Source organism: Eutrigla gurnardus (assembly GCF_963514095.1).
Source record: "Eutrigla gurnardus genome assembly, chromosome: 6".
Lineage (NCBI taxonomy): Eukaryota > Metazoa > Chordata > Actinopteri > Perciformes > Triglidae > Eutrigla > Eutrigla gurnardus.
Window position 1 is genome coordinate 4,221,977 of NC_139920.1, and position 25,506 is coordinate 4,247,482.

General features: G+C 42.0%; 1 protein-coding gene across 3 annotated transcripts in view; it reads right to left on the bottom strand.

The window, feature by feature from the left end:
• Positions 1-25,506, bottom strand: part of mcf2l2 (MCF.2 cell line derived transforming sequence-like 2) — a 143,665-nt gene that overhangs the window by 25,137 nt on the left and 93,022 nt on the right. For 2 of the 3 annotated variants that reach the window (XM_084011544.1, XM_084011543.1), the window contains exons 21-27: positions 25,061-25,183; positions 19,877-19,957; positions 19,165-19,305; positions 15,159-15,251; positions 13,780-13,858; positions 6,887-6,923; positions 6,695-6,792 (exon numbers count right to left, since the gene is read on the bottom strand). In XM_084011544.1, the coding sequence (XP_083867670.1) occupies positions 6,695-6,792; positions 6,887-6,923; positions 13,780-13,858; positions 15,159-15,251; positions 19,165-19,305; positions 19,877-19,957; positions 25,061-25,183 (652 nt within the window). Of the gene's footprint in view, positions 1-2,489; positions 2,586-6,694; positions 6,793-6,886; positions 6,924-13,779; positions 13,859-15,158; positions 15,252-19,164; positions 19,306-19,876; positions 19,958-25,060; positions 25,184-25,506 lie in introns of all 3 variants that reach the window. The other variant, XM_084011542.1, reaches the window with a different exon arrangement.

Genomic DNA, 25,506 nt, shown 5'->3' on the forward strand with positions numbered 1-25,506 from the left:
AGCAATTAGTAAACATTGTTTTAAAGGAGACTTACAAGTAAAATCCATGAAACAACATTTCAAGCAAATGGAAAGAGGAAGCAGGGCATTTGTGAAAAAGTGGGAGAAAAAAATATCTCAAGTTTCACTTACTGTTATCATCAGAGCTTTCGATTTCATTTCACGGTCTTCCTGAGTGGATGGATATTTTAATGAGGTCACATCTCTATCATGAATTCAACACACTCTATCCATCCATTGAAGAAGACCGTGAGATTTGATTGAAAGTTCCAGATAAAACTAGTGAGGTCAAAGGTCGAATGAGGTCTTTTAGGCTTGTTGTTGACTGTATCTCACTTTAAATAAAACATTAGGTACCAGATGCTCTGAGAGGGAAATGACTTAAGAAAGAGTTTGCCAGAATAATCTTTCTTATGAAATAAATGATTTCTATCAGATTTAGATCGACATATTTTTCTCTCTCACTTGACTCTCAAGGCGTCCGTAGCTATTATATCATATTATAATATATTATTGTAGACAGAATGAGGCATGTTAACTGTTTGATGACCAACACGAACAATACTCAATGACTTGGTCAGGGAGGTTGTCGACGTCTTTGAAAGGAGGTTTCTGTCAGATCACATACTGCCGCGTGTTCATTCAACATGGCTGAGGAGAGACATGTTGTGAGTTGAACTCCTTCTCATCTCTGCTGTGTTTGAATGCTGCAGGGCGGAGCAGACACATTCAGTGATCGGACACGTTGGGCTTATTGATCGGACGCAGTCAGCGGTGAAGCACAGGAACCTTCAGGGAGCACCGCTGCTAACGCTGAGTCCATCCACCTGCCATCGACCGCCATTGATTTCCATCTCATACAGCCGACAAGGCATTCATCACTCAGGACAGTGCTGGGAGTGTGTAGCTATTCTACTTACTGCATGAGGAGCAACTACACATCCAGTTATTTTCACCGTGGTCCTACTGGAGCTCAGTATGAAGTGATGAGCAATGCCTGAGATCTTTATGTAGCACAACTAGATGACAGTATAGTGCATTTAGTTTTTACAAGAAACAAAAGGAAAGTGTTTTTCTAGATGATGAAATAAATGATTATCGTGGTATAAAAGAGAAGGCTGGTCGTGGATATTAATCTTGTGTGCTATAACAGCCTCCAGTTCCAGTTCATCCAAAATGAGTTGGATGGGCTTCAGCTCAGTGAAGTTCTTCCTGCCAGAGTTGTAAAAATGTAGGGATGTCCACAAACTTTTGGCCATCTAGTCTTCCTTCACATTGACATTCATTCCATCTGTCATGCTGTGTTCACACCAAACGTGATACACCTGACTCTGTCTCACTGGATCAGACACTCAAGTCAAGGACCTGCTAACCTGACCCCCAGATGGTTCGTACACAGCCGTCGGTGGAAACTGTAAAGGGGCCGGCGCTTTAAGAAAAATACTTGGCAGGTGATTGGATTACCTGATTACTTGATCTGTCAATCAACTTCTTATCGAGGCAAACAGCAAAACGTGTTTAATGCCGCTGCCAGGACGTGAAGCCTGACAAGATTTTGCTGAGATCTCATTATGGAGAGAATCCAGCTTCCGTGCAAGGTGACCAATGTGCTGCTTTGCTCTTTTGTTCTCATTCTTTCACTTTTATTGCTCTGCAGCTCTTTCATTTGGAGTTAAGCTGCTGCCAAACTCAACCGTTCTGCAGACGCTTCATAAGAGCTGTTTGAGCTGTTTAATGTGAAACATACGTGCAGGAAGTATTGAGTTACAACACGACTGTTTCTAGAGGATCTATTCATAATACAGGAAGTCAGTAGTCATGGTCTGTCTCTAAAATAAGCCTGATTCCAATCAAATTAATTTAGGGTTAATAAAGACCAACTGGAACATTTCATTTGGAGCTGTAAGTTCCCTGAAACGAATTTAAACATTTCCTTTCCACATCCTTCCTCCCCCCTCTTCACTTATCAGTGTCATTAGGACCAAGTGGGGTCTGAAGCCTGGCCCAACTGCCACATGGGAAGCAGAACTTGGAGTCCTGAGTCCTGTCTCCCAAAAATGTTAATACGCTTCCAAATGTCAAGAGGGCTTAAATATTAGAGGGTGACATTTCTCGGAGTGCTGCACCGCACACTTTAGCCTATACCGCTCTCTCTCTTTCTATCTAACTGTCCATCTCCGGCTGTCCTTAAATATTATTTTACTATTATTATTACGCTGACATGCAGTGGCTGCTGCGATGCAACAACTAGATACCCACCGGGCACCGGCACACAGATCTATACAACTTTGAGGAAGAAAAGGAAGAGGACAACAGCAGTGATGTGACTGGAGCCCGGAGAGTGGACTAGAAAGGAGCAGGTCCAGAGACATGCTGCGGCTCCTCAGGATGATGATGGGCAAGTGAAGAGAGTGATGAGCACCATGGTATGAACAAACACGCCAGTGATGGTGATTATCGTGACGATGGAACCGACGCCGTGCTGTTACCTGCTGGAAGGGACCTCCTGTTGGAAAGCCCCTGCAAGGTGAAGCGTTTCCTAGCGTTAGCAGCCGAGTGGCCTGATTGGCTGGCTGAAGCGTCGACTGAGTGGGAAAGCAAGAGGGAGCAGAGCTTAGTACAGCAGGGAAAGAAGGAGGAGAGGATAGGCCTTGTGAAATGTTACAGCAACACGTTCTCACTGCAATGTATCAAATATGCTTTTTGGCTTTTCAAAGTACACTTCACAGGAAGTTAGACTGAGCTAACCAAACCACCGTCTGTGTGTGTTCGTGTGAGCATGCGTGGCGTTCACTGTTGAGAAGAAGTGGACGTCGTCATCGTGATGTCACCTGTTGGTTTGTGGAGCCTCAGGTTTGGCATCTTGGATTTTTAAAACCAGTGAACTTAAGTGACCATTTGGACGGGTGGGGGGGCAGCTGTGAGTATCCTGCTAGAACCAAGACGTTTTGTAGCATTCTTTGTTTTGTTTTGTTCATTAACAGCTGTTTGAAGCTGTTTCTTACTCCTGCTGGGTCTGGAGAATGAAACGTTCCCCTGGGAAGTTCAGTTGTGTGTGTACAATACACATTTTGTGGAGAGAGAGAGTTGTACCATTTCTGTTTACCTAAATGATTCAATTATAACTATTATATATATATATATATATATATATATATATATATATATATATATATATATATATAATATATATGGATGGACGGACGGACGGACGGATGGATGGATGGATGGATAAGAGGATGTGTGTAACAACCAGGTTATTAAAAGTTTCATGTCACTTCTGTTCTCATGTCAGCGTGACATAAACAGGCTCAGAGCCATAGATACATATTTTTTCTGACTTAATGCACACAGACATATCTGGCTCAGTTAGGCCCTCGACTTGTCTTTAACGATTTGAAACTTTCTCTCATAGATTTGTTTTCTATTGACTTTAGATTTACTTTGACAAACTTGAAACATGACTTGGACATGTCTCAAATAATGATCAGAGATGACCTGATCTATGACCATCCGTGTGCTGTGACTGGACCTTGTATCTAAAGACTTCATTTGTGTCTCACCCTGACAGACTTGAGATCCATTTTCTTGCACTCTAAATATTTCCACATATATTTGTTTTTTTCTTTTTATATTTTTGCATCTATGGGCGAGTATCTCATTGGAATATTGTGAGATTTTGAAAACCCTGAACTGAATGCACCTACAGATACAATGGTAGTTGAAAACCTGCAGGAACCTCTGGGGCTGAACAATTAAGCCAACAATGAGGGCCGACAACTGCAGTTCCTCGAACGGCCACTTGAAACCACCTTCAAAAACAAGTTAATCCTCGAGCCCTATGATTGACGCGATGGAGAATCTGACAATGAAAATGGAATCAACTTTAAACGCGGAATTCTGTGGAATTTCTCAAAATTTCTCAAAATTTATAAAAATCTGTTTTTTCTAACAAGCGTTTGTCACAGCACCTAAGCTGAAAGAAAAGAAAAACATGTTGTCGAGAGTCTCTACTGTGTTTTAGTGTAATTAATGGGCACACTGCTTCTTCCAGCATCTCTGTCTGTTTCACCGTAGATGGGAGAAGATTCACTCACCCACTCGACTCACCCGGATCCTTGAACTGATCCGGGTGAGTCAAGTCTGCTCAATAAAATACAACTTAATTTTAATGAAAATATTTGTGCACATATATAATGACAAATAACATTATTATTCTCATGTTTTGAAGAAAAATGTGTCATATCTGGAGTGTGTCAGAAATGGTACCCATAAACACAAGTAGCTTTCTAAAGGCCCCTGAACAACATTGAACAGCGATGGTCTATGGGATGGCCAGTAATGATGCGGTCCAGTACAGTTGTTAGCCTATCATCTTGCTGCTGTCTCTTTTTGCCTCTTGCCATCACTGCCCAGTCTTCCAACATTGATCAGCTGACCAGTCTCAGCAGAATCATCAGACATCATCACCAGTGTCAAATCCCCTAGACTCAAAGCTCCAAAGACTATGGCTTCATAATTATATGTTATTATAAACAATGATCTGTCCTCCAGCATTCCTGACAGAAAAACCCACAATCAAACAGGAGAGAGGAGATGGAGTGGTAAAAATAGAAGACAAAAACAGAGTAGAAAGGAAATGATATGTTAAAAAAAGAGAAGAGTGAAGAGTGAGGCCTGAGAGGGAAAGGGTGGCAGGAGGGGTGACAGACGGAGGGCAGAGCCAAAGAGAAGGAGACAGAGGAGGAGGAGAGAGGAGGAGGTGTGAATGGATGTGAGCAGACAGGTATGGGTTTGGACAGTTGGCTCTGTAATGGTGGTCAGACACCCATTTGAGGGGTGAGACCAAAAACAACAGCTGCTGTCAACTGTCCCTAACCTTTAGCTTCACACAAGCATAGGGATCGTGTGTGTGCGTGTGTGTGTGTGTGTGTGTGTGTGTGTGTTTGTTCATATCCATGTCCCCATAATGTCACACAAAACATGTAGTGTGAAGACTTGGTTTAAGGTTAAGTTTAGACTTAGGCTGAAGTTAAGTTTGGGTGCACAGGCAGGGACCGTAAGTGTTAACAATACTTATTTAAGCCATCATTGATTGGTAAAAATCCCTTCATTAAAAAAATTATAAGATAAATAAAAAATATAAGGTTTAAAAGGAACAGGAGCAGTAGTTTTTATGATAATTCACCAATTGTTTTTTTATGCGGAAACACTTTCAGACACAAATATTTATTCAAAGCATTTTTAGATGCCTTCAAATCTGTCTGGAGCTGATCATCTGGGCCTTAAAAGAATCTTTTAAGAATGCTTTTGAGGTCTGATGAAGTGTAATAATGAAATGCTCTTCAATAGATGACTAGAGTAAGCATGTTCAAAGGCCATTTTCTGTGAAATGTCAGGTTGAGCCTGTGTGTGTGAATAGAGAATTCAGAACTGGAGGTTGCCGTCATGCACAGCTGCTTCCTCTCATCATTACAGTTTTTTTTCCCGATTGCTAAATGACAGTAGGCACAGCTGAAGTCACATGTGTAAAACTCTCCTGATTTTAACCACAACCTGCATATTTACAGCACTTTTAACACACCGCTGCCTAAACTGTAAACCTCACATTCAACACAGAGTGGCAGGGAGACAGGTTGGTGGAGGGAGAAGAGTGGCAGGGAGACAGGTTGGTGGAGGGAAGAGAGTGGCAGGGAGACAGGTTGGTGGAGGGAGAAGAGTGGCAGGGAGACAGGTTGGTGGAGGGAAGAGAGTGTATATATATAAATATATATGAAGCAAACTGCTGATTTTCATTCCATCTATTTCACCTAAAAAAACACTGTTTTTTATAAATAAAAATGCTTACGGGAAATAATTTCACTCTTCTTGAAAGAAAACATTTATTTGTGTGAAGTCACTGAAACGATTCAATCTGTAAAGATAAAAAGTGTCTTACTTGTGTGTTGGTGTTTGATGGTGTTTTTCCTCTCCGTGTGTTCTGAGTGACAGTGTGTGTTGTTGTCATGACGATGGTTCACAGTGTGCCGCTGCACTGAGTGAGTTTAGCAGCTGATGTTTACTCAGGTGAGTGTTGGTGATGCTGACTGTTAGAGTTTTACACATGTAGCTGCAGTTGTGACCGCCGTCGTTTAAAACAATCAGAAAACCTGGAACACAAACACACATGCAGCGTCCGTCTGACCCGGACGATCTAAAGTCGTGTGTTGTTTGTATGAGGAAACAGCTCTAGATAGGAAGGGAGAGAGCAACGGAGGAATGATGAAAGAAAGGAAGACACACACACACACACACACACATACACACACACACACCTTCCTTATAATGTTGCTATCTCACTCACTGTAAAGGAATGCCAAGGGCTTCATCACAAGGGCGACGTTGTACTTGTTGTCTTATCCTCAAACGTAGTTGACAACTGTGTATGTGTGTGTGTGTGTGTGAGAGAGTGAGAGAGAGAGTGTGTGTATGTGAGTGAGTGTGTGTGATTGATTGTGTATGTGTGTGTGAGTGTGTGTCCGTGTGTGTGATTGTGTGTGTAAGTCAGTGTGTGTGTGTGTGTGTGTGTGTGTGTGGAGGTTGATAGGTGACATGCAGACATATTTCTTTTGTCTGTCAGATAAAGTTCACACTTCATTTTGCATCTCCAGATTATGACTCCAGAAGGAAAAAGAAATAAGGAGTGGTCTCTCACCTCTCTTCTGCCTCATATTGGGGCTGGGGTTGGATCTCCTGAAGCCCGACTCTGGACTCGATGAATCGGACTGTCTCAGCACCATCTTACGTACGTTCCTGGAGGACACGGAGCAGGAGACAGGTAAAACCACTGTAAGCCAATGAAATAGCTGAAGATGATTTCTTGATCTTTTTTAACTTTTTAGCTCACCTCATAGGAGCCCCGTAGATGTTGAGCTGGCTAGCTTCTGTGAACACAAGACAGACAAGAGAGTTTTACTTCCATAACACCATATCTTTATTGACAATGATCTGTCACAGGAATTATTGATGGTGGCATTTTCAGATCTGTTCCCGAAATGATTGAGATGTGTAAGTACTCGGTGAGGGAGAGAAGACAGTGAGGGCTAAGAGGAGACACATTAGAGGAGGACTGTGGTGTCCTGACAGAGATCAGTCATCATTCACCAAACCACAAGACATTACTTAGGGTTTGGTGAATGATGAAATACTTAAACTCGGCGAGAAATTCTCACGAACACTCAGAGGTCTACGATAGTAGTTCATATTAGTCCAGAGACCAGACCAGACTATGTGGAGAAACCAGAGACTGTCTGTGGCCCCCAAGAGGTCTAGATAGTAGCTCACATTAGTCCAGAGACCAGACCAGACTATGTGGAGACTATCATCATCCAGATGATCCATATTCTAGTGATTTTATTGCTCACATGTGACAGGGCTGCTACAGAACTGTCACTTCCTGACACCAGTGTGGCTTCGCCCACAAACTCATTGCTGTTTCTAAAAACAAAAAAGATCTATGTGAAGGTCTACTCCATGTATGGCTTTGGAATCTGGCCATCGGCAAGCTTTTCTACACGGCACATTAACAAGTGTCACTGTGATGTCCGTACCCTTCCTCACAATAACCTTCTTTGGTAATGTTCGTCTAGTTGAACTCAGTATAGAAATACAGACTTTAGGTTTCAAACATTCTCACATGTTTTCTCCACACACCACAACCATAGTTTGTTTGCTGAATATTTTTGTATCATGCTTACATTGGACATCACTTTGTATTCTAAATGAAGTGTGCACATTTAGTTTACATCGTTCTGTCTATCTGATTGATAGCTAAGTTAATCATATTTTGTTTTGGAGTTACTGTGTCTGCTGCGGTCCTCCTACCTGGTTTCACCAAAAGAGATGGCTGAAGGTGGAACCCACTTCAATGGAGAGGCCCAGCAAATGGACCAAACCATTAGCTGCCTGAGCATGGGGCAATGGGGTTGGTGAGTTCTAGTCATTGTCTTTGTTGTTTCCCCCCTTTCCCCCTTGGTTTGGCATGGCCTGACCAGCCAGTAGGTATGTCAGTTCATTGAGTTAATGTCTTGTCAGTCTAGTTTAATTCAAGCTTTTGGTGATAAATAAAACCCATTATTTTTGAAAAAGAGTCCTGCGTCTGCCTGTCCTCGACTGCTCGCTCCCTAACAGTCCCATGAACAGCATCAGTAATGTGAAAGCTGAGCAGCAGGGGAGTGGGAAACGGTACCGATCAATCGCACATAATGTGAAAAGCCCTTCGCAGCTCCGCTCACTAGCTTGCTCAGGGGCACTGCAGTGAGGTTAGTGTGTAATGAGGGCCTTGGGGTGGCTACGTTGTCCTGTTTATAATTCTCTGTGTCTTTATATTGGTGTCTCTGCAGGACACGAAGCATACTGGACAGGATAGTAGTGTGTAGCAAGGTGAGTTCTCATTATGTCATCTCAAGATATTCAATCATAGAAGAGAACAAAGAGTAAAGGCCAGGATACAAAAAGTTTTAACCACATTGTTTCCCAGATCAGCGATGACTTCCAGCAGTGACATCTTTTGCACCAAAAAGCTTCTCTGGCCCTTCACCTCTCCTTTCATTCCAACATTCCTGAGTCATTTCAATGTATTCAGTTGGTCAAACTGCTGCGTGAGCTACTTTTATTGGCCTGATAGAAATCCTTTCGTGGGTTATCAACCCATACCGAAACAAGAGACTTCATAAATGCAGCGTTAACAAATCTGGCCTTCCACAGGATTGTGCTGTGTGACAAGAAATCTCCAGAGAATAATCTAGTAAAATAACTGCAGACAGTGAAGCGCAGCCTTGGCCAAATGCACAGCTCACATAAGTGAAATACCAAGCTCTGTGAATGATCTTGCTTGTCAACTCCCATTCCAAGTAACCAATGAAGCTGTCGCACAAATGCCGACTCAGCACGCAGCCATTCCACATGCTCCGGATATTGTATTCAGCAAAATGGATATATTTTTTCATCATGGATGGAGCCATGTTTTATTCATAAAGGCTGGTCACATTGTCAGCGTACAGCAGTGTGAGGGGAGAACGTTAGCCGGGAGCAGTGGTGAGAAGTAAAACAGGCTGGCATTCTCTTCTAATCAGCTTGTTCATTTAAATATGACAGATATGTACACTTCATGCAGTTAATTCTTCAGCTCTGCACTTCCCTCTCAGCTCCTTTCTACCAGGGATGCACCGTTCCCATTATCAGGTCCGATACAGCGCTCACGTCCTCCTACTCGTAACTACAGTCCGTTAAATTACGGGCTAATGTACTGTGGATTTTTCTGTACCTTTCAAAGGTGATTTACCCATATTTTTCAATTACCTATTGAATTGTGGGAGGAAGAACCTCCGCTAGCAAGAAAGTTGCCAGATAAACCTTCCTCACATCTGTGGTAAGTTACGTTACGTACATTACGTTAAGGATTTAGTAGCTCAGTATTGGAGACAGATTTTGTTAACCTGTTTACCGTTCACGTTACCATATATGGCATTTTCAGAGAGAAACACCATTGCCATTTTTTAGCGGATTAATATGGCTGTAGTTTGTTCGGCCCTTAAGGAGGCCAATCGGGCTTAACAGGTTAAAAATGCCTTGTAAAACACATTACTGATATTTGTACCACGTAAAATATTACCCATTTTTTGGTAAGGCCTTCCATTACGGCTTTAAGAAGCAATGCATTACAGTAATTACATTACTTTTGTAACACGTTACTCACACTACTGATCGTATCACAGAGAGAGTATGAATGAGCTAGCTAAACTGTTTACATGCTACTTCTGCTAACATGCTAATGTTTATCAATGGTGTTATAACATTAGCATGCTAAACTATTTACATGCTACTTCTGCTAAAAGGCTAATGTTGCTAAGCTTGATCAGTGGTGATATAACATGAGCCAGCTAAATTGAAATTTAATGGCTGGGTTTTGCTTCAAAGGGCATCTATGACTACGGTATTTTATAAAAACGAAGATCATCATTTTCCCATTCCTATTCTTACATCATACAGCACATACTTTTTTATTTTTGTATGAATGTACATTTGTACTATTATGGTCTTTTTTATATTTCTTTTTTGTGCTGGTTGGATGTCTCTGTTGTATGTTGTAATGTAAACTACCCTACTATCCAAGTAAAATTTCTCCTTTGGGGGACCAATAAAGTAACTTTGAACTTTGATTTCTGATATTCTCCATTTCAACTTGGAGAACAATCTGCGCGCCACTGCAGTGACGGAAACGTGACATTCACTCCAAAATGGTCTATTTAGCGGAAATGACTGCCGTTCCTCTTCGTCCTCTTTCTCACCTCCCTCCTTTCACGAGCCTCCTTCATTCCCTCTGTGCTGCCTCTCAGCCTCCATCTCCACCCTGAACAATCACCTCTCTCTCTCTCTCTTTGTCTCGCTCTACCCATCATTCCACCGCCCCCTTGTCTCCTCTCCCCATCACTTTCAATCTCCTCCCTCTCCTCTTCCCAGACCAATTTCATTTTCCCCTCCACCCTCCTCACACGGAGTCAGAGGTGTAAATCACGCACATGCTCGCTCGCTGCATCGGACCGTCAGAGCCTCCTACAGCCTCTCCAGGCTTCATGACAGGGCTGCTGTTCTATTAGTCAGTCTGCTCACACACACACACACACACACACACACACACACACACACACACACACACACACACACACACACACTCACACTCACACATACATACACAATCAATCACACACACTCACTCACATACACACGCTCTCTATCTCACACACACACACAGACACACACACACACACACACACACGTAGCCACACTCTACACTGGAGAGTTGTCAGAGTGTGTGGCTCACAGCGGGAGGTTTTCCTGTCAGTCAGGACCACAGAGTGGAACTGGATGCTTACTGGTACAGAGAGGGTTGAGAGAGGTAGCAACACACAGGGAGAGAGAGGGGACAGACACAGCTGTGTGTATGTAATGTTTGTTTGAGCAATTCTACATTTGTGTGTTAGGGCATTAATCCTTACACTTCAATTTTTAATAACTATTATTTTATCAGTCACTATTCTGTTGATTTATTTTTTTCATTCGTTGATTAATTGTTTAGTCTATAAATGTCTTTAAATAGTGAGAAATCTCCATCACACTGTCCCAGAGCCTTAAGTCACATCTCTCCAACAGAACAACCATAGACGTCGTCATGGTGACGCCATCCATTGGTTTGTGGACTATGGTTTGAGTGGTTTGAAGCCTTGAGTTCAACATTTTGGCAGTCGCCATCTTGGAATTTTTGCAACCAATAAAATATGGAAGTGACCATATTTGGACTGAGGAGCAGTGGGTGGATCTGATGAACACAAGCAGCAGAGAAGCAACCTTACTGGATCTGGATCCATGTGGATTCTGGTGTGAAGCTGCTAACAAAGTTAGCTTCATAATTCAAGGTCAACTTTATAGCCAAGTGTTATAGTAATCTTCGTAGCTAACTGCATTGGTAGCGTGGTAGCGAACCGTTATGTTGACATGTCACTTCTTGTGCGTGTGTGTGTGTGTGTGTGTGTGTGTGTGTGTGTGTGTGTGTGTGTGTGTGTGTGTGTGTGTGTGTGTGTGTAAAAGTGTTTTGGGATGCTGGAATGTAAAACATACATGATATACTCAAGGTTCAACAGTGTTTTGAATCAGAATTACCAAAAGAAGTAAAACAGAACAAAAAAAATCATTAACATGGAAGTCAGGCAAGTTTTTCTGTTTGACTCAAGTGCTTTTAATTGTTAAATTAAGTATTGCTGTACATGTCTTGAATATTTTGATGTATGTGTCTTCCTCAAAACTACAAAAACATGCTTAATAGAATTTAATTTTGTTTGAATGTTGAAAGTTTTTTTCTCTGTGTGCAGTTCACAGACAGCATTAGAAAGACACTTGCCTCGGCATGTCAACACAGGACAGGCCTATCACCAGATTGCAGCGAAGGATGACTCCAAGATGTGCTGAGAGATTCTGCTGTTTACAAGGAAGTCTTCATGATAAAATAATGAAAGGTAATTGTTGCATTTAGAGTCAAACAGACCAGAAAGCAGGGGATGCTTTAGAGGTCGCTACCACAATGCAGTTAGCTACTAAGATGACTTTAACACTGTTGTGGAAAAATGAATCTGCCCAATAAAGATCAACAACCAGGATCAGCTTTTTCTCCGAGGTTTATTCCACTAAGTATTCTCATCTGCAGAGAAGGTTCACCCCTGCCTTCTGATGCAAAGGTTCAGAATCAGTAGGAACGACCCTGAGTCCAACAACAATCTCCCTTTTAAGGAGGAGGAACCATGGACAAAGGACGGATCATGTCCTATCTTACAAAGACAAGATGTACAGGCAAGGTCAAGATTTACAGAACACAGGCGTCATAGTCCTGAAATTATCTTATGTCAATGTGACACTCATGTTCATATCATCTACAAACAGGCATTCATTTTCGTCATAGCATAACAGTCAGATGAGGAGATGCAGATCGAGTCAGCCTGACAAATATTCTGATTATAACAATTTGGATGTACAAACATCCAAAATTCCCATTACAACACTAAGCTGTAAAGTTGACCTTGAATCATGAAGCTTAATTTGTTAGCAGCTTCACACCAGAATCCACATGGATCCAGATCCAGTAAGGTTGCTGCTCTGCTGCTTGCGTTACTCAGATCCACCCGTCGCTCCTCCAAAGTCCAAATAGGTCACTTCCTTTACTGGTTGCAAAAAATCCACACTACACCCCCTAACATCTGGCTTCTGTCTCCACTGGGAAAGGTTATTATTTCCGAGGACAAATGACTCAGCAGGAGTCACGTGTATTTATTGAATCCAACTCCTATCGGCAGTGATGGAAACAACTATATAATGTATTAACATAGAAATTACAGCCCTAACATAGAATTATTCAGCCCTCCTCAAAGCCAGCAGAATAATTTACAGAAACAGATTATTTACCTTGTTGATGATTTGAAAACACATTTCATGAAAACTGGACAGCGATATAGAATTTTATCGTGGATCAGGATAAAAAACTAGTTGATGTTGGAGAATTTCCATTATCAGGATATTATTGTGAATATCGTCACGTGACATGAAAAAGCTATTTATCTTGTTATCATGTTAAGAGATGTGAAAACTATACAGGATACAAAAATATTTTTATTTATGTATCATTTATTTGTGCAAGGAAACCTTGTGATTTAAGATCATCTGATTTCAGATTATTTGATTGATTTTCAGTAAAAAGGATGTTCATATAAAAATGCGTATTGTGATACATTAGAACATAATTCATCCTTTACAAAATGTAAAATGATTACAGAATGATTTAGTGCCATTTGAAGAGTTTTTAGCATATTTGTGATGATTATCGGGATAATATCATGAATTTGAAGTATTTTGGCAGGATAACCGTGACATGAAATGTTCATATAATCCAATGTCTATCGAACATGTAGAAAGAAATCAGAAAGGAAAATGTATCTACTGCAACGGGAAAGGAGTCTATTGCCTACTTTTTGCAGGTTTTCCGACATTAAAAAACCTGCATATCATACTGGTGGAAAGTATCACATTACATGTTTATTGTTCTTGCAGAAACACATTAATGGATTCATATAGAAACATGCCTTCAAGTTGGAACTGACGTCAGCTGTCATGAAAGGGTACAAATACACAAGGAAAGGAGGTAGTCTCAAGTGCATAGAGGTGTGTGTGTGTGTGTGTGTGTGTGTGTGTGTGTACCTCTGCACGCCTCTAGCTGGCCTGTAAGAACTTTACGAATCTCTGACACCCACATATTTTTCACATCCATGGAAGGAGCCTGGGGAAGAATGCACACACACACACACACACACGCACACACACACACACACACACACACACACACACACACACATACACATCAAGTAACATATGCATGAGCTTCTTAACAGCAGAGATGTGTTTGTGTTTAGTGTGAGAGCTGTGCGGCACAACACTGCGCCCAAGAGGAGGATTGTGGTAAAGGTCACTGAATACTCTCCAACAAGCATCTGTAATATTAATACAGGCTTTTTTATGGCATTTCTTTTGAAAATAGAAAAATGTTGCCTCTTCATTTACACCTGTTAATTTGCATCACATTGTGTTAATTAATATATCTTTCAGTCTAATTGACATATGTAGATTTTTTTTCTACGACACACAGCAACACAGCATGAGTCCAACTTTTCTATATACGTAACAGAAACGGTCTTTCAAGACAGAACACCAGTTGAGAACCCGTTTGGGCTCAGTGAGCGCTGCGGTCATAGTTTTAGACATGGACAGTAAATAACAAGTGGATGTTGTCATGGTGACATCACCTATCGGTTTGTGGACTACAATTTTGAAGCCTAGAGTTCAGCATTTTGACCGCATTTGGAATTTGATCAGTGAGGAAGTGATGGATCTGGATCCACCTGTCAATCAGCAGGTAGCCCCGCCCCTAAATCATCCCCTGCTTTCTGGTCTGGTGGACTCTAAATGGACCATAATGTACTAAATGAACATCATGCTGGATTGAAGAAGACTTGAAACTAGAGATTGAGACCATAAACTCATGTTTGCAATGTTTACTGAGATAATACATCAAGAGAGAAGTAGGACCATTTTCTCATAGACTTCTATACAACCAGAGAGGAGTCGCCCCCTGGTGGCCAGCAGAGAGAAGTAGGACCATTTTCTCATAGACTTCTATACAACCAGAGAGGAGTCGCCTCCTGGTGGGCAGGAAAATGACTGAAAACGAATGAGTTATGTTTGAGTCACATACGCATTGGCTTCACTTTTCACTTTTTCTTTTTGCCGGCTGGTTGGTGCAGCTGCTGCAAGTGTACGGACAAAGTCCCAACTAAGTAAAAGTACAGAAGCATTATCAGCAATATATCTTTCAAATATCAATGGTTCTGTATTAAAATGCCCCCCCTCTGACTGATAGATTATTATATAGCACTAATATAAATTATTAAAGTGTAAGAATAACTTTAGTGTTGTAGCTGAGTTACAAAGTTCTGCTACACAAATCTGTATTCATTTTTACGACTTCCAACTCATATTTGCAGTTTTTTATTGTAAATCTCATTCCGCTGGCATCAACATACCTGGATGATGTAAACCTCATCTCTGCCATTGTACCACACCTCAAACTTCTTGATGTCACCTTTCACGTTCTCTGTGATCCCCACAGCGCTCATCTGGACACAGACAGAAGACACCGTCAGCATCAGCAATGACTAAAAGTGTAAAAAAAACAACTAAAAGTGTAATAAAAAACAGATGGAGTCTGAGGATGCACTCGTCATGGCAACACAAAGCTAAATACACACTCCAGGCCCTGTGTGCACCGTGGATGCATTCGTTGCCCTGAAGTTCCTGTAATACAGTATAGTACACAAGACAACACATAATGCATTCTCTTCCAAGACACCAACCAGCATTGTGCTGAAACACCACAATGCCTACAGGTTTGCTGTGTGTCAGTTCATTCACGGTCATTTCTGTGAACAAAGGTTTAGTTGAGAATATGCAAAAATCAGACCGACACCAACATTGCAGGAATGACGCATCTTTCTCTGAGGTGGAAGGAATGTCGTCTTGGTCCCTTTGGGCTTCAATGTTAAATCTAAAATGGCATTGAGCTGTTACGGCTCTTCATGTGGTCAATTGGGTTGGCACTTGAATGCATCACCGACTATGAATAAACCTGCACACACCTTCAGACAGAAAATGGATCGTTTGTCACTTTTTGAAGTTCTAAACAGATTTAGCCTAAAGGCAGGTTAGTAAATAAAAGGAGCTCTGCCAATCATTCAGCAGTTTCATAATATAGTGTTCATGGTCCGACAGGGATCATGGGATGCCTCAACCTGCCTGAAAGCAATCCTGCTGCTGTTCATTACAACACAGACAGAAACACAGGCATGATATACTGATCTGTTTTGCTGAAGAAAAAAGAGATGTGATTGAATTTCTTTCATACTTGAGTTCCTTTGCGACTTGGGAAGCCGAGGAGCTGTACAGCATATTTATCAACGACAGCTCCAGTTCCCTCGGGCATTTCCCTCAGTCCACTGCTGCTAAAGAACCGCATCTGCTTATGTGCCTATGAGCCCGTGTATACAGTTAGTGAGACTTAAAACAAGGCGCTGCGTTGAGCTGCTCTGAGAACCCTCCTTTACTGTCCTCGTCCTTTCAGGACGGAGCCACTTGGAGGCCGTGGAACAGAGACGTTACTTGCCTCCAAACCTTTAAGATGATCCGTGGAGATGCATCAGTCTGTTACACTGAGGAAAACAGCTTATATTTGTGAAAACCTCTCTCAAATTCAAATTAAACATCTCGGGCCCTAGTTTCGTAGACCAGGCGCAGTCAGCTCTCAGCGCACCTGCGCCGCGCCGACGGGGTGTGTCCGCCTGGACTTTGCAAGTTTCGTGCACCGCGCAGGCTCGCGCAGGCACACCTCCCGTCTCGCCCACCGGCGCAAGTGGGAAAGAGGGAGGAGAAGAAGGCGTGAGTGGGAGACGAGGAGGAGACGAGGCGTGGACTGGGATTTAATGCGTTAGGGGAGGTTCAGTGCAAGTTCCGTCACTTGACAACCCGATGACAGAAGCAGCGCCGCCGCTCCCACCACGCGCATCACGCGCTGTGCGCGCGTATCATAATAATAACAATGCCCATATTATAAAAAACAGGAGAGAGAGAGGGAGATGTTTTGGTCCGAGAGGCTGAGTTTCCGTTACGCGTGCCATCCGCCTTTGATCTGACGTCAGATGTGACGGGACAATCTATATAGATATAAATTCACGTGTTGATTCAATTAGTTGCATTAAATAGTGTTTGTTGTGATTATTTATTGCATTTAAATGTGCCTGGAACTGTGGAAACCTGCCTGTGAGGTCTCGGTGACGTGTGCGCACTGCGCGCCGTCAGCCCTACTTCCACTCTGCCAGCTGTGATTTGCCTTGAATGAATGGACTTTATTTACGCCTTACGCCGAGAGTAGACCAGGTTGGAGCTGGCGAGCTTTCAGCGCAGTCTCGGCAAGGCTTTTTGCCACGAAACTTCCGCTACGCCAAGCTGAATCTGTGACGCCTCCCCCTGCTGCGCCGCCACACCCATCTTGGCGCAGGCGATCCACCAAACTGCCAAACTGACAGTGCTCAAGGCTGCGCGGGTCGAAACTTGCACTGCGCCGGCTCCGCCACCCTGCGCCGCCCTGCGCTGCGCCACGAAACTAGGGCCCCTCAAGTTGATCCAAATTAAACCTACAGAAAATAATAATAAAAGGTAAAAGCACTCCAGAATATAATGGCTCGTTTGCTGTTCTCGTTCCCTCCACTTCAGAGCGACTGACCTTTTCTTCCATTTGGAGTCCGCTCATTCACCGTTTTTAGATTTTCATTCTTTACTTCCGTCTCAACTTTCCGTCTGTGTGCCAGTTCTGTGTTTGCGCACGGCCCTGCTGTTTCATGCCCCTTACATTTTACATATGCTAATGAGGTAGAACTGGCACGCACTTTCAATTTACAAAGACATGGGAATCATCAAGATAAGAACACAGACGCTTCCGAAAATTGAGTTTTTCTTCTCCCCTAGTAGCTAAGAATAGACCGATGCAGCTTTTTTTTTCCAAAACATCCAAATCTGATCGAGGCACATACAACATTAACCAAAGCCAAAGAACCTTTCAGTTCAATGTCTGGATTTGGCGTTCTGATGGCTGTTTGATAGTATCTAAATACAAAAAATGCCAAAACATTTCTTCCCTTGACCACCACCTGGTAGTGTTACTAATCCTGTTAAACAGTCAGCTAACATTGTTTGTCAAATTGAGTTAAAAGTTAAACATGGCATTTGTATATCGATACTCACCGTGTCTTACCATGAATCCTCGCTATTTCCCAACTACGTGCATTTTACACAAAATCTTGCTGTTAAAAATAGAAGCAAACAATGTGTTTGGGAGGTAGTGAGTGTCCGACTCGATTAAAGATACTTAAATTATACTGCTTGTTTTTTGTGAGAGTAAATTAATACCTTGTCTAATGGATGTTTTGCACGGATGGGCCGAATGATCCTGCGGATTTGTTACTTCGATCCACAAGCTCATCATTTGGTATCGATTCATTTTTAAAAATATTCATAAAAATACAGCAAGATGCATTGTTTCAAATCAAACATTTCAAACCAACACAGCTGAAAGTTTCAAGGAGGCTGAGCTGCAGCAGAAACAAGAAGTCTTGTGCTCCACCTGCTGTCCATCACAAGACATTACAGGAGAGTAAAGCTCATCCAGGTCCAGGTGGCGCCGCTATGAACCAAAACCTCTGAGAGGACGTAGAGGAGCTCATGTTTCTGATCCTCAACATCATCATCACTATCTCCTTTTAAGGCCAGACGCTTCATAGAGTCCTTAATAAATAAATATCACCACCAATCTTCACCCGTTGTATTCTGAGTTTTATGTTTAAACATGAAAATTAGTCATTATTTAATGACAGTTTTTTCCCATTGCTAAATGAAAGGAGGAACATCATGCTGGGTTGCAGAAGACTTGAAACTCGAGAGACCATGAACTCATGTTTACAATGTTTACTGAGAATGCAAGTTTACGGTACTTCAGCATTACCTCCACCTGCCGTATATCAGTATCAGCCAAAATAAATTGGAAAATATCAGCATCTCAGATATCGACAAAAATCCCAAACTGTATATTTTGCTTCAAGTTACGTTCATTCTGGCCTGCAAATACCCTATTAGGTATTTCTCAAAATACACATTCAACTTTAGCTGAATATTGCTTAAGATCACAATGGGGTCTTCATCATGGTAAATGGTCCTCATTTATATAGCGCTTTTATCCAAAGCGCTTTACAGGAATGACTGACATTCACCCATTCATACATACATTCACACACCGACAGCGGAGTCAACCACGCGGGGCGACAGCCAGCTCGTCAGGAACAATTAAGGTGAGGTGTCTTGCTCAGGGACACCAGGCACTCAGCTAGGAGCCTAAACCCCCCCTATGTCATGTTGCCACATACCAAGGAGTCACAAAAAAACAAAATAACACCTTGATCCCACATAACACCATGTGTATCTGACCTTGAGCGAGTGTTTGAAGCTGTAGGACGGTGTCTTGTCGTGTCCGTCTGTGGTCTCCTCTCGTTTCTTACAAAACAGCATCATCTTGTCATACAGGAACAGGTGCCTCTGCATGGGCTTGAACCTTGCCAAGTCCTTCACCTGAAACCAGGTCATCGGTTATTTTATGTGTATCATTTTCATGTTGATATATATTAGTGCATTGCTGTCAAATTAAGTGTGGTAACAGCTGTTACATAATTCTGGTAACACCACGTTTGTCATTAACCATTAAGCTGTGTTCGCCTGTTTTGCATGTCTTCAATGTGAGAAGACGACACCGTTTTACTACTGCAATCTCCATTTGCAGCAACCTTGTCCTGTTTTGTCCAGCCACACCAGAGAAAATGTGTCATTGCAACAATATATTTAGATGAAAGACACTATTAGGGGTTTATAACCGGTTATGAAACAATTGATCCAATTGAGCAACAGTGTGTTGTCGTTGACATTCCTTAACATTTGTCAAAATCTAATTTATGCTCTATTAATTAGCAGCAAATTAGCTGTTTTCAAGCACAAATCTAAAACCAGCAGGATCACTAGTGCAGTTCTTTAAAGCTGTCCTGTTTGACTTCAGTAAAAAATGGCAGCTATGGCATCCTGATGTTTACATTCAGTTCTTCTGGTGGTGGCAGACAGAGATGCTATCTACAGGAGTGTGGGGGTGTACCTTGCTGTGGCCTCTCTTGTGGTCAGTCCACACATTAAAGGATCCCTGCATCAGCAGCTTCCCAAGTTCGCTCAGGTTTCCCTGTAAACATCAACATACAGACAGTCAAACTTTTAGAGCAGCACTCCATACAGGCACAGCAGTTTGCAGTGGAAATCATTTAATCTGCACAATTCAGGTCTGTTGCTTTAGTAGATCAAGGGGTAATTCCGTAAAGACACCATAAAGGAAGAAACATTATCCCAACTTTGTAAATAGTAATTTATTACCCATGCAGTGTTTGTCCCATCATTCTTTGCACTGCTTGTACCATAGCTTGCCTGGCTATTACCTATATGAAAGCTAATATATGTCACACACTCAAGTCATGACCACACAGATTGGATTTGTATGAAATATCTTCAGATAAACACAAACGTACATGATCATTGTCATGATCTTAGGGTTATGGTGGTTGATGGTTTAGTTCCCTGCCTTCCTGCCTTTTTCTTTTTTCCTCATTTTTTCTGTGTCACATGTGTGGTATTAGTCTACTTTCCTCCAATCAGCTGTTAGTTGGCCCTCTTGTCTGCCCACCTGTTTCTTGTTGTCTGATATGTTCCTTGTATATGTAGTCCCTGTTGTTCCTTGTGTCTGTATCTGGTGGTCTACCTTGTCTACCATGTCCATCTTGTCTACCATGTCTACCTTGTCTACCATGTCTACCTTGTCTACCTTCTCTACCATGTCTACCATGTCTAAATGGTCCTCATTTATATAGCGCTTTTATCGAAAGCGCTTTACAGCCATGAATGGGTGACTGACATTCACCCATTCACGCACACATTCACACACCGACGGCGGAGTCAACCACGCAGGGCGACAGCAATTAAGGTGAGGTGTCTTGCTAGGGGACACCAGGCACTCAGCTAGGAGGAGCCGAGGATCGAACCGGAAATCTTGCGGTTGCCAGCCAACCCGCTCTTCCTCCTGAGCTAAACCCCCCTACTTTGTCTACCATGACTACCATGTCTATCTTGTCTACCGTGACTACCATGTCTGCCTTGTCTACCTTGTCTACCATGACTACCTTGTCTACCATGACTACCTTGTCTACCATGACTACCATGTCTACCTTGTCTACCATGACTACCATGTCTACCTTGTCTACCATGTCTACCATGACTACCATGTCTACCTTGTCTACCTTGTCTACCTTGTCTACCATGACTACCATGTCTACCTTGTCTACCATGACTACCATGTCTACCTTGTCTACCATGTCTACCATGACTACCATGTCTACCTTGTCTACCTTGTCTACCTTGTCTACCATGACTACCATGTCTGCCTTGTCTACCTTGTCTACCATGACTACCATGACTACCATGTCTACCTTGTCTACCATGTCTACCATGTCTACCATGACTACCTTGTCTACCATGACTACCTTGTCTACCGTGTCTACCTTGTCTACCATGACTACCATGTCTGCCTTGTCTACCTTGTCTACCATGTCTACCATGTCTACCTTGTCTACCTTGTCTACCATGACTACCTTGTCTACCATGACTACCATGTCTACCTTGTCTACCATGACTACCATGTCTACCTTGTCTACCATGTCTACCATGACTACCATGTCTACCTTGTCTACCATGACTACCATGTCTGCCTTGTCTACCTTGTCTACCATGACTACCATGACTACCATGTCTACCTTGTCTACCATGTCTACCATGTCTACCATGACTACCTTGTCTACCATGACTACCATGTCTACCTTGTCTACCGTGTCTACCTTGTCTACCATGACTACCATGTCTGCCTTGTCTACCTTGTCTACCATGTCTACCATGTCTACCTTGTCTACCATGACTACCTTGTCTACCATGACTACCATGTCTACCTTGTCTACCATGTCTACCATGACTACCATGTCTACCTTGTCTACCATGTCTACCATGACTACGATGTCTACCTTGTCTACCTTGTCTACCGTGTCTACCTTGTCTACCATGACTACCATGTCTGCCTTGTCTACCTTGTCTACCATGACTACCTTGTCTGCCTTGTCTACCTTGTCTACCATGTCTACCATGTCTACCTTGTCTACCTTGTCTACCATGACTACCTTGTCTACCATGACTACCATGTCTACCTTGTCTACCGTGTCTACCTTGTCTACCATGTCTACCTTGTCTACCATGTCTACCATGACTGCCTTGTCTACCATGATGTCTGCCTTGTCTACTTTGAATACCTTGTCTGCCATGACTACCATGTCTAAATTTATATAGCGCTTTGGATAAAAGTAATAACTGACATTCACCCATTCACGCACACATTCATACACCGACGGCAGAGTCAACCACGCAGGGCGGCAGCCAGCTCGTCAGGAGCAATTAGGGTGAGGTGTCTTGCTCAGGGACACCCGGCACTCAGCTAGGAGGAGCCGGGGATCGAACCGGCAATCTTGCGGTTGCCAGCCAACCCGCTCTTCCCCCCCTACTTTGTCTACTTTGACAACCGTGTCTAACTTGTCTACTATGTCTTCCTTGTATCACCCCCCCCCCCCCCCCCCCCCCGCGATCCTGAATACAGGATAAAGTGGTAGACGATGGATACAACCCAGATTTTTATTTTTTAAATGATTTGATTTCCTTGCTTTACTTCATATATTGGTATATAAAAACATATTTCACTTACAGTTATAATATATAACATATATTCTGACATTCATCAACTATATATATTTTAATTGTGTGCTTATGTCCAGTATTACAAGTGTATGTAAGTGCTTATAATTTGCTTTTACACTCAATTGAACCTCCAGTATTGAAAAAAATAACAATTTCATCACACAACTAAGCTTCCATTTTGTTGTATTTCTTACTTAAAGTAGACTATTCCATGTGTTAAAATCTTCCGTAAACTGCACTGTAAATGTCATTTTTGGAACCTGTCTTAACAAGAAATAATGACTGAAACAGTGTCCCAAATCTGTTCACCCATGATAGTGAACTGTGTGTCTCCATGAAGCCAAGCAGATCGATAGCATGATTTACGTCACTATTTCAATTATGCAGAGGGAAATTCTTTGAAGCAGCTTGTGAGAGCAAACACAGATTGAAATCACCACTGAGTGAGATGAAATCTCCGAAATGTTCTTTCACCAACAAACCAATAAAATACTCACATCCAAAGAATCACAACAAATTCCTCAACTCCCCTAACCGTTGGCCTATTTATTAACCAAGTATGGTTTCGGCTCCCTGACCTTCTTAAGAATGGAGGGTCACCCTGAGAGCGTCTGGTTAATCAATTATTTAAGGTGAATGGACAGATTGTTTTAGTGTTCTCAAGAGTTACGGGGAACCACGTTTTTGCAGTTTTGTGTATAATTTACATGTTTGAAGATGTTGATTCTCAAAACTCTTCACACAATTCACACAATCACACAATGTTGTCTTAAATGAAGATTCTGCAAAAAAAAAAAAAAAAAACAGAGCAAAAAGAAAAAAAGTACAATGTGTTTTCATCATAGTCTGTTAAGTTCCTGTGATTTTCTCAGATTTGTCGGGAATCACTGTTCAGCTTTCTGATGGAAATTCACATTTTCCAATAAAGCAGGACGAGTGTCCTCCTTCCGTGGACATACCCACCTTTTATACACACCTACATCACAGCTACATGTATTACTCTCTCTGCATCAATTTTTTTGTTGTTGCGCCAATCGCTGGTAACTAACCTGTTCATACGAGGTAGTTCAAAGAGTTACATTTCTGTATATTCTCACACAGTAATGACCAAATTAAGTTATTAATGGAGGTTGATATCACATCATCATCACATCAGAGGGTTGTTAAAAAAACACCCTGAAGGAAAAATTTGGATTCTAGGAGTTTAAATGGAGGTTTAAAAAAAAAGTAACTTTTTGGCAGTGTTGTATAAAGTACCCAAAAGCCATACTTGAGTAAAAGTAAAAGTACCTTACTGGAAGATTACTCAAGTAAAAGTGAAAGTTGCCTGCTAGAATATTACTTGAGTAAAAGTAAAAAAGTAGCTTGTATTTACTGTACTTAAGTATCAAAAGTAAAAAGTACTGTTAATAAAACGCAATCAGAAATTTGCCCACTCACACACTCCTTCGTGGCCACAGGTAATACTAAACATAGCGATTTCAGCTGCATGATTTAAAAGCTAACTTAATAATAACACTACCACTATGTAAATTAGTCTGACTGTCATCATCAGCTGGTTTGCTATATCAAAACTCGGACTCTCCAAACACAGGTACGGTCTCCAATAACACCAGAAAAAGACAGACAGATCATTCAATAACCCAGGAGTTCAGTTTTTGGCTAGCAGAGGCCAAGCCCACTCACATTAGACCACGGAGACGCTCAGGGGCCGAGGGGCAGTCAAAAACAAAAACAAACAAACAAAAACGTAATCCTCGACTGTATAGTTTCACTGCGTGGAACAACACACTCTTTGCTTCACCATTAAAGTCTATTGACAGTAACACTATGCTGGTTGTTTCAGCAGCAGGTTCAGTCACCGATTCAGTCACCTCCTCCATCTCTGACATTTTGCTTCTCTGTCTTCCTCCTTCTCTTCAAGTAGGCTAACATTAGAGACCCGACTTGTCTGAGACTACTACTAGCATGACAATGCGACCATTAATTTGAAATTTGGCCGCTGATTTCATCCGCCGCACAACGGGGTAAACCAATGATAACGTCTTGCGGTCTGTATCTCCCAACATCATTGGCTACTAGTCCCACTACAACAAAACAAAGATTGTCCATTGGCTGTCACGTTCCTTCTTATTTTGTAACGAGTAACGAGGATGCTCAGGTAAATGTAACGGAGTAAAAGTACAGATTTTTTTCGGAAAATGTAGTGAAGTAAAAGTAAAAGTCGTCAGAAATAGAAGTAGTAAAGTAAAGTACAAATATAAAAAAATACTACTTAAGTAAAGTAACGAAGTATTTTTACTTCGTTACTATACAACACTGCTTTTTGGTTTGGGCATCGCACACCAATGTGCTGATGTGAATGCAAATTAACTTACATGTATACGTATGTGATTGCTTTCATACAGTGTTTTCATATTGAATGTAAAAGAAATCGATTTTTCAACTTCTTCATTTTGTACATGATAATGAGGCTGACAATGAATGAATTCCACTTACTGACCTCAAAGCCAGTGATGGCTATCTGGTGCATGGAGTCGTTGACGGACTTGATGATGTCCAGCATGGTAGACAAAGCCTCCTCTAACTCAGCCGTCCCCTCACCCTTACTGCATTTCAACATCTCCTGGAAGACAGAAAGGAGGAAGGGGGTCAGAAAGATTAAATTAAGAATAAAGATTGACTTTACCATAGGGGAAGTAAGGTCTGTATAAATTGTATACATTCATAGAAGAAAAATGTGTTCTATATTTCCAAAGGTATGTCTAAAATCCTGCTTACATCCCAACCCATTGCATACAAGAAGAGACAGGAGCCTCTTGCCCAGTTAGTTAAGCATTTTGGCAGTCGCCATCTTGGATTTATTGCAACCCGTGAAGGAAGTGACCATATTTACTATAGAGGAGCGACGGGTGGATCTGATCAACACATGAAATGGAAAAGAGGCAC